The sequence below is a fragment of the Hippichthys cyanospilos genome, chromosome 22, assembly GCF_059441005.1.
Source record: "Hippichthys cyanospilos isolate Australia breed blue-spotted pipefish chromosome 22, RoL_Hcya_1.0, whole genome shotgun sequence".
NCBI lineage: Eukaryota > Metazoa > Chordata > Actinopteri > Syngnathiformes > Syngnathidae > Hippichthys > Hippichthys cyanospilos.
The window spans coordinates 6,679,847-6,689,977 of NC_142390.1; the positions used below are offsets into that span (position 1 = coordinate 6,679,847).

A 10,131-nucleotide genomic window follows, 5' to 3' on the forward strand; every position below is an offset into this window, starting at 1 on the left:
CACATGGCTCCTGACATTTAACTCACGCTGCAACACTGTTTTATTCAACAACCAATCGGCGAAAATCAACACCCAAAATACATGATATGAAATTGTAATAAAAATAAATTGTCGCACAAAATCCCCAAAAAGCCCCCGAAGAAGTCGACCGAGCTCCGACCCCGCCACAAACGCCGCTACTTCCTGTAGCCGCGCGTCTACCCCTGGGTCAAACATTAGTCACGGGATTTTAGGGGGGGGGTCAACTGTTCAAAGATCAGCCCGTTCCAAAACCTTTTTTTTTTCTTTCCCCGGGTTAATATGTTTTCAAGGTGACACACCGCCGCGCGTATCCAGGCGACGAGTGCAAACACGCGTTTGGGGAAAAGTCGTGGCCTGGGGTTACTTGTGCGAGCGTCGCTTGATTGGCGTCTCAAATCTTCAGCTCTCCAGGCCTAATGAAAAACATAAACTACAATCGGGAGGAGAGAGTCGGAGAAAAGACTCAAGCGGCGTCCCAGCAGAACGGCAAATAGCTCATTTCTGACTTAGCAAAGGCCCAATTGCCTCGAAAAGATTATCCTTGTGGTAAGATTATATATTAAGAAATCAAAAAATAACCATGCCAAATATCGGAAATACCATCAGTCTTGAAAATTCCATATAGTGGTTTTTTTTCCCCCTTCGAGAACTGCTCGCTAGGAGTGCACCGATACTATAGGGAAATAAATCAAATATTTCATCATTTTAAAAATGAAGGACTTGAAAATGTGATACATAGTGACATGGAGATTTAGCAAAAGCGTCAAAATGCTGGATGTGTGGTTAACAAGACTCTGAACTATTTCATTGTGGCATTTAAAGGGATAGTCCATTTATTTAGCCATTTTTAGCAGGAAAAAAGTTTGTATTTTTTAGATTAACGCTTTTAATATCAGCCAGTTTTAGACACTCCTTTAACCAAATTGTTGATAATTTTTGAAAAATATATAAATAAGTGCCTGGGATTAAAAGTCTGGACTCTTAAAAACGTAAAATTCCATTTTGGGGATTGGATGTCTTATTTTCATGTGAAATTAATTCATTTTTAATTGTACATGATTATAATAATTTAGTAAAACACAATATTAGTTCTTTCATTCAATTAATTATAAAAAATACTGCTAAAAATGGCCAAATTAATAGACTATGCAATTAAGCAAATTATGCCCAAGATATTAATGTTAACTACAATTTAAAACTGATTTAAAATCAGTTTATTATTTTTATCAAAAAATTTTCCACAGAATTTTTTTTATTTGAATAGTATCGCTTGGACGCATTTCATACTAAAAATTGAATTAAAAGGATTTATAAGGTCTCTTGATATCTTATCGGATCGATATTTGTATCGGCCAGTATGCTAGGCTCAAAACTGATGTCATATCAGAAAGATCATGAATCTTAAACCGGTTTAATCATTCCGAGAACAAATTCTGATGTGAGTACTGTGTGAGCAACAAACCTCCCAGAAGTCAGTACGACAACAACCATCATTTATGATTTAAAGTAAAAAAAAAAAAATTAAGGCGGTAAATATCTTAAGTTTTGTCCATACTTTAGATGACTAAAAACCCTAATCTCTGTTTTTACCTATCAAAGTACAGTGGACCCCTGTGTTACAACATCCCTGGCTTACATCTTTTTAATGTTACGATGTGGAATACTGTACTTAGTTTTTTTGTCCCCTCTTTATGGTATTTTTACGGTTTTGTGACTAAAACAACAGTCGTGATCCTAGGGGCTTGGCTGTATTTGTGTTGTTTTGTCTCCATCTGCTGGCGTTTTAAGGTAGTTGCACTTATTTACTATTGCTGTCAAACTGCTTCCATGTAACACGTGATTACTATGCTGCTCTGCTATTGGTCGGCCTGACTTGTTTCAAAATGGCGGAACGGTAAAGCTTTGTTCGATTGTGAGTGGTTACAAAACCATTTTTATAGTGCATTTTACTGCTTGATTCAAAGTTGAAAGGGTTAGCCATGGGTCCCAAGATTGCTAGTGACGTTGAAGAGAGAAGTAAGAAGATGATTTGGATGGAAACAAAGCTGAAGATAATCAAGAAATCCGTAGCTAGCCTAGGCTACCCTTACAAGGGAATATGGGCATAACAAGTGCCACTCAGAGGTAAATAAACCCTTTCTATATATTTTATTTATGATGTTTTCTGATTGTATACATGTATATTATACATACGTAGCATTTACTATACTATTTTGGTACCAATTTCGAAGATGTGTGTACAATTTTGATGTTTTTACCTGAATTAGCTATTTAACATAGGTTTGGATTGCCCGCCATGAGGTGAATTCGCCTTACGAGCCCAACCGCGGAACGGATTAATCCCGTAATACGGGGGCCCACTGTACTTTCTATTCTATTTAAAGAGTGTAAAATAGTTAGTCAGCCCCAGAATAGCACATTATTCAACGTCTTCTTTTTGTTGTTCTTTTTTCCATTTCTGGAAAGATTACGCCCGCCAAACTGCAAGGTCGTCAGGGCCAAAACTGTGCAAAACGCTCATATTGGCAGATTGTTTGGTTTACATCCTGAACCACGAAAAAGATTCGGCCAAACGGTCCCTTTTTTAGCGCCATGCTGACCGAAATTAAAAGACCACCGCCGTCACCATTGCGTGACCACGAGGCAATAATGACGCAGAGAAAGGGCTTAATTAATACCAGGTTGCTTGGGGAAGTTGTATTTCCACACGAAAACAAATTCTAAAGGAATATCCGCACCCTGCCTTCCTCTTTGGCAAAGATGGCCAAGAAATGAGATCATTCTTTTATAGGCCTGCTGGTGAATTTCTATTCATAGCCTTCAGCGTTTATGGCCCTCGTTCGTTATCTGGAGCAACAATTACCGTACATTAACCCCGCTAATGTGAAAGCTTTTCCTGACATGGCTGGAAGATAAAAATAACGAGCAAAAAAATAAATAAAAATGAACAGAAAAAGATGGGGGATGTGCAAGACATCAATGTGGTGAGGTCATACCCTAAAAGTCACTCGAGAAGGAACACAAAATAAGCAAGGCAAAGCACATATTTTACATTAGGAAAAAAAAATCTTACAAAAAAAAAAAAAACTCCAAAAGTGGATGGATAAGTTACTTACGTACCTTTTGCAGCTTGACTGGAAGAATTTCTCTGCCCATTGCATTTGAATGACTGCCCTAAAGAGCAAAAAAAGAAACATTTTTTAATGCTGCATTGCTTAGTCTGTTTTTTTCTGTGTTCCTTTGGTTCTTATGTGCGAATATACAGTTTAACAGCAACATTACTGTTTGAAGTGCTTCAAGTGAACTCAAACAACTTATGCTCAAAAGTAAACATTGCAAAGTTAATACCAAAACGTTGTTTACTGCTTCAGTACACTAATTAATTTAATAAAGCACTTTTATTGTATTTTAAACTGACTGTAGGGGGAAATAAACTATAGTTAACGAAGAAATGCAAATAAAGAATAAACGGACAAACTTGAGCTTGAATTAAGTAAGAAGCAGCTAAGAAGTTATATGATAAATTTTCTACTCGGGTGATGGTAACGTTACAAGAGTGGTACAACGTTCCTGATTCGTAATTTTTTATACTTTCAAATGTTATTAATACTTCTGAAGTAAAGGCGCGTTTTCCCATAATGCCACAGGGCATGCGCACGTACAGAACTTGAATGGAGAAAACTGCTATGTTTTTAGCATTTAGCCTAAGATAATTGTTTACCCTTTTTGGCGCAGATTTGTACTCAGTCGATTGTTACGTTAAAAGAGTGGAACAATATTTTTTGAATTCGTATTTTTTTTTAATATATATATAAATATGAGTAACTTAAATAATTGCGTCCGAAGTGCAAGAATACCGATCGACGCTTTTTCCCATAATGCCACTGGGCACGCGCATGCGCAAGGCAATACATCGTGAAAATTTGGCCTGTTAGTTGTAAAAAGTATTTGCAAAATTCTTCCAAGTTGTTTGCCAGACAAAAATGTTTACGGTACAGCCGAGACAAAATGGTCAAATAAGTATAAATCTTCAAAACACCATTTTATCGAGCTGATTTGTACTCAGGCGATCGCAACGTCCTGTTGTGTTGTCAGTCATTTTTTGAAAATGTTTAATGCTAGGCAAAAAGCTCAACACACATTTATGCACTTACAACTGAGATGAAGTCTGTATTACAGGAATAACTCATACATGCGTAACCGCACGTTGTTGTTTTTTTTTTTTTTGTTGCCTCCTACACACCGATATCAACAGGAAAGAAGCAGCCAATGAAACTAATTGCAGTGCACGTGTGTGTTTTATGAAAAGAACAGCTTGTCCCGTCCCGAGCTCCCGCCTCCGGCTCCCGATTGGCTGCCGCCTAAGTGGTGTGCTTTTGTCTTTTGCGCTCCCATTGGCTGTTCAGCAAGCCAATTTTCTTTTCCTCCATTCGCCAGTTTGCATGCCTTTACTGCAGCTTTCTGCCTCCACGTAGAGGACTGTGCAGGATTTTTTTTTTTTTTTTTAGCTCGCTTACTATCGCGCAGTTGTTGCCAAGTGCATGTGAGGTTACACTGTAACGCAAATAAGCTTCCAGTGCATATCAGTGAGCTTTGATTAGTGGTTGGCTGCTTAAAGTTGCCTGTGGGGGAACTTGGCAGAATAATAAGTTGACTTTGGAAGGACAAATAAAACATGAAAAACATTATAGGCTCAATTTTGCAAAAGTTTATTCATCTTTTGAAAACAATGATTGAAACATATTTACAAAAATGTCACTTTGGAAAAGCCACACAAACTCCCACACACGCACATCAAAACATAAATAAGTTAGTATCAATTTTCAGTGTTTTTCCAAAACAAAAAGGCACACAGGTACACTTCAGTTTACCCCCTCACTGAGGCAGTGCAACCTTTTTTCTGCCACAACACAAAAACTTGAATAGTGCAATTACATGTTCCACATGAATTTCACATATTTGCATAAGTCGCCCAGTGATTTTTAAAAAAAAAAAAACATTTTTATCTGGACACCACAGTTCAACATAAGGGCTGCAGTTTAAGCCGCTCAAACATATAGATTTTTTTTTCTTCTAAATCTTAGGATTATCAACAAATACTGTGAAATTTGGTCAAATATTGCTCAGCCAAAAAAGGCACACACTTTGGCAAAACCCGACTTTTTTTTTTTAAATCATGAAATAAAAAGGGGCACATCAGGAGAACATGTAAACGTTATCTTTTGTGATTATTCCCAGGTAAGATGGAACCTTGCCAGTGTAACAAGCTAAAACACTGGGACACATAAGGCCATAATAAAAAAAAAAGAAGACATTTAAGTTTCCATACAACCCTGACTTGTTGAAATCTGCATTTAAAAAAGTGGAATACCTGAATAATGATGACACATAAATGACCACTTGAAACATATTTTTAGGGTTAAAATTGCACTGCAACTTCCCCCGTGTCAAAATTCACACATATTAAAAAAAAAAAAAAACAGGCATTAAAAGCAGAACGCTTTTCATGTGCTACATATTAAAAAAAAAAAAAAACAACATAGGTAGTAACACAAGATACAAGAAAGGGTCCATGGGGATAATCATAAATTTGCACACTTTTTGCTACATTGCTGCTTCTGAGGCAATTTCGGAATACAAAATAATGTTAATGAGTGCCAAACCTTGATAGTGTACATATTTCAGTGCTTATGCAGCCTCTATTGCCTTCCTATGGGGTCTGCTGAGGACACTTTTCCATGTCTGCAAAACAAGCAGGGAAGCACTTGAATGCATGAAGAATTTTTTTTATACGAGTTATCAATTTTGGAGCAACAGGTTGCCCCCAAGGGTCGTTATGTTTAATTGCCAAATTGTATGAAAACAAATGCATTTACAACTATTTTTGTAATCAGGTGACAAGGAGAGTAGTTTATACAAGTTATTGTACCAATACATATTTTCGGGAAAATGTGAAATTTGAATACAGATGATGTACGTTCACACATGATTTGCTTTTGGGTGTCATATTTAATGAGGTGTCAGCCGATTCTGGCCCCGGGGCCTTGAGTTTGACACCTGTGGTCTAATGTCCACTTCTGTGATAGCAGTTGTAGTAATAATGGGACGATGATTGAGATGTGAGACAATAAAGCGCTCGTGGTGCGTTCAATGACCTGCTCTGTCTCACAGGACCTCCCCCGCCGGACCTCCAGCGCCCCTGGGCGGATCGTCGTCGTTGTCTCCCCCGGAATGCGACCTCTTTCTCGGGCACTGGCACGGCAGACCTGGCGGGAGCGAAAGACTCGTCAGAGGGGGGAGGGGGGAGTACTTTGGGGTGAGGGGTGGGGGTCGCTGTGCGGAGCTGCACGTCCTAGCCAAGGGTGGAGGGAGGAGTGGATGGAGGGAGGGAGGGAGGGAAGGGGGGTACCCCTATTTAGAAAAAAAATCAGGAAATGCAAAATCCGCAAAGATGCATCGGAGAGGGCGTGTGCTTCTTGTTTTGTTTTTTTATGAGTGTTGTTTTCACCTGCAGCATCCGACGGTCTTTTCTTCGAAGAGTCTTTGCTTTGACTGCGGGTAGACTCCCCGGAGGCGTCCACTCGCGGCCCCCGCCTCCGGTGCGGCGGCCGGGAGTAGAACTCGGGCGCCACCCGGTCCTCCATCCACTCAAAGTCCCCAGCCGGCAGCGGGCTATCTTGGACCGGGTCGAAGTTATAGCGCTCGATGAAGGAACGCGCGTCTTCCTGGACGGTCGCGGTCAAAGCAAGCCGGACTTCATCTGGGTCAGGTGTGCCGAAAAGGTTCCTGCACACCGGGGGTCGAACGCGATCCTGCTGCCGCGCGTCGACCCGCTCGAGCGTCGGACTCGCGTTGGAAAGGCGCACGTCTGACATTTTGTTGCACATATGACAACAGAAAAAAAAAACAAAAACCAAAAAAAAAAAACACCCTCTAATCCTTTGGAGTATTCCTTACGAAGTCACAACGGCAATGCAGCGCGTGTACTCCAGTGCGCCATGCAAATAAATAAATAAATAAATTTAAAAAATCCACCAAAGAAAAAGGTACGGGGGGGGATGTTTTCAAAAGCCACTCCGGTCAAGTTCTGCAAAAGCATACGCGGACATACGCAGGAATTAGATCGTAAGAGCCAACATGGCGTTGGAGTGAGCCGTGAGTGAAGAAGGCAAGTCGACATGAAGGACTATTTAAACAGACCCGACCTTTGATTGGTCTGCGCGCTTGCGTTGCCCCGCCCACACAGCCCCGAGCTCTTAAAGCAGCACAGTCGGAAAAGTGGAGCAAGTAAACACACTACTACTCCAGCCTCACGCCCCGATTAAAAACGTCCTATGATCAGCTTTGACAAAGTAGCAAAAAAAAAAAAAAAAAAGTAAAAAAAATAAAGCTGGTTGCATGTCCATGAACCGTCCAATCAGATTGCTGGCTGTGGCGGTCCAAACACAACAAATGACGTCAGACAAAGTAGATTAAAGAAATGAGACTTGCACTCTGAACTTGCACTACGACACAAGACAACAAAATAGAACACATTGTTTCCTTTATTGTCATTGTGTGCAACAAATATACAACGAAGTTGGGGGAGCAGAAATAAATTAAAAGGACCGAAGCCCAAGCTTGAAAGAAAGCTAGCTAGTTTTCTAACGACTAGAAAAAAAATGCACGTATCATCCATTCGGGTTGATTCAAGGTCAAACATATGCTAATTACATCCACTAGAAGGCGTAGTTCGTATATGTGTTGTCAGGCGACTAGTTTTTTTAAAACTAATTCATCACAAAATTTTCCAAGATTTTTCCTAATTTTGCAACTATGTCCCAAGGAACTTGTAAGATATTTACCTAAGATCTTCGAACTTAAAAGCAACATCCGCATAATATTTGACTTCAAAGAGTTGCAACGCATTCTTTGAAAGACTCGTAGAAATTATTTTTTTAATGAGAAGGCGAACAACTTAAAAAAAACCCATAAACATCCATCTTTGAGGCAGTGACTTCTAAATTTGGTTTGCAAAGTTAAGAGTTCATTTTTTTAACGCTTCATAAAATTTACATTAATCTCTCAAATCAACGCTTTAATTTTGATGCTCTAATTTGCATTAGCATCGCAGCTCGAATCTAACTGTGCGGTAAAGACTTTAAATGTGACCAAGCGCCGCTTGGTCCAATCAACAACTTGATTGAATCTTTGTAAATCCACTCAGAGCAGATTAGAGGTGAAAAAAAAAAATATTGAGGTGTCTGTGATCCTTCGCAGCTAAAAAAAAAGCTTGCGATAAGACGAACATGAGCGACTACAATGTGAGGAAAATGATCTATCTATCTATCTATATCTATATATCTATCTATCTATCTATCTATCTATCTATATATATATATATATATATATATATATATATATATATATATATATATATATATATATATATATATATATATATATATATATATATATATATATATATACTTTTTTTAAAGGTCATAAATCTATGGTGGCAACTTCTTGGCAAGCTCCGTTCGGATCTGGCGTGGAAATTGCTGCAGGTTTTTGTTGACGCAGCGCAGACAGAACCTCTTGGTGTAGAACAGACTGCAGTCCTTGCAACGATGTAAACAAGTCACATTGAGTGGGTGGAGAAGCACAAGCATTTCAATGGAACTGAGGAGAATCCTTACCGAACCAGCACATACAGTAACGCCACACGAGCTACACTTGGAACCCAGGACGAGGAACTTCTCCTTATCTGGACTGAATGGGTCTTTCGTCACATAACACTCCTCAAGCAAACTGGGCAACAACACATGAATGGATTAAAAAATAAATAAACGTGCATGTTAGCTAGCATTAGCATTCACTGAACGCAGCTACTCGTTTGGCTTCATTTTCACTTACACGATGGCTCTGGTGTTTGGTGGTTTCTGTCCGTAGGATGTATAAGGACATCTTAAACCACATATTTGGCACAAAAATGTTTTTTTACGGTGTTCGCGTGCACTCTCGTCCATTGTTGAGCTAAAACACCCTGGATCATTTCATTTGCTGCTAAAGCCGCAGTGAGTGGGTGAATCTTTACTGCCACCTAGCGCATCGGAGAGAAATGGCAATGGATAAACGACCAAATTGTACGTGTCCTTCGATCAATTATACTTTTTTTTTCATCGCTCTAAAGCACTTTAAAAAATCCTCAATATTCTAGGATTTTTTTTTAAAGACGACACAAGTTTACATTTCTCAAAACAAACTAAGAAAACATCCCAGAAAACAAACAAGCAGAAACAAATTTACATTTCAAAAAAACAAATGAATAAAAGCCGAAGATCATTTTAGAATTGAGGAAACACGTTTACAAACGCTGAAACAAATCGAAATGAAGAAAAAACGCACACTATTGCCAACCCTTCACAGTAAGAGACCGGAAGTCAATAGTTTTCTGACATGTGTTTTGTCTTTTGTTGATTTGTTTTGTGAAATACAAACTTTTTTCGGCTTCTGTCAAAATGCTTTTATACATTTAATTTTTTCTTTTTTTTTGTTCAGATGTTTTCTGAAATGTAGGTAAATTTGTTACGTCTTTTGTGAGAATGTTTTCTGACATGTAAACGTGTTTCGTCTTTTGTTCATTTGTTTTCTAAAATGCGATTTTATTTCATGTAATGTGGTTTAGAGTTTTTTCATTTGCACTTCAGACCTTAATCATGTCATGGTCATAATTTAACAAGTAACCCCAAATAAAAACACTGTACTGTAGTTTGTAAAGAAATGCCCTGTAGTTTTCCATTATTTCCACAAGAGGGCAGACTAATACATTATAAGCAATTGAGAGGCCGTTAAAAGGTAACCAAATTTTCACCTGAACGCTTTTAATCAAAGATAAGCTTCTAATTAAAAAATAATAATAAATAAGTAATAAATAAAAATTATTCAACCAACTTCAACAGTAAACAAAGCATTTACTCTAAAGTTAATTTGATAATTATTTGTCACTTTCAAAACGTATGCCCACTTGCCGTCGATTGAAAACGACGCCACTGGGACCTGGCTCAGGTAACCACCAATCACGAGTCAGCCGAACGTCACGTGTTCAGAGCCTTCACGATGTGACGTCAT

General features: G+C 38.7%; 2 protein-coding genes across 3 annotated transcripts; both read right to left on the reverse strand.

The window, feature by feature from the left end:
* Positions 1-4,714: 4,714 nt before the first annotated feature.
* LOC148405677 (cyclin-dependent kinase inhibitor 1B-like) lies at positions 4,715-7,228 on the reverse strand. 2 transcript variants are annotated; one of them, XM_088407088.1, is made up of 3 exons: positions 6,530-7,222; positions 6,177-6,287; positions 4,715-5,763 (listed from the first exon to the last, which is right to left on the reverse strand). In XM_088407088.1, exons 1-2 carry the CDS (start codon positions 6,906-6,908, stop codon positions 6,187-6,189), a joined length of 480 nt encoding a protein of 159 aa, XP_088263214.1. In that variant the 5' UTR covers positions 6,909-7,222; the 3' UTR covers positions 4,715-5,763; positions 6,177-6,186. The 2 variants fall into 2 exon arrangements, with proteins under 2 accessions (XP_088263214.1, XP_088263215.1); XM_088407089.1 differs by having other exon boundaries at positions 4,715-6,287; positions 6,530-7,228.
* A 1,214-nt stretch (positions 7,229-8,442) lies between these two features.
* Positions 8,443-9,082, reverse strand: cdpf1 (cysteine rich DPF motif domain containing 1). The gene is made up of 3 exons (XM_088406742.1): positions 8,917-9,082; positions 8,700-8,811; positions 8,443-8,621 (listed from the first exon to the last, which is right to left on the reverse strand). Exons 1-3 carry the CDS (start codon positions 9,027-9,029, stop codon positions 8,511-8,513), a joined length of 336 nt encoding a protein of 111 aa, XP_088262868.1. The 5' UTR covers positions 9,030-9,082; the 3' UTR covers positions 8,443-8,510.
* Between the last annotated feature and the right edge of the window lie 1,049 nt (positions 9,083-10,131).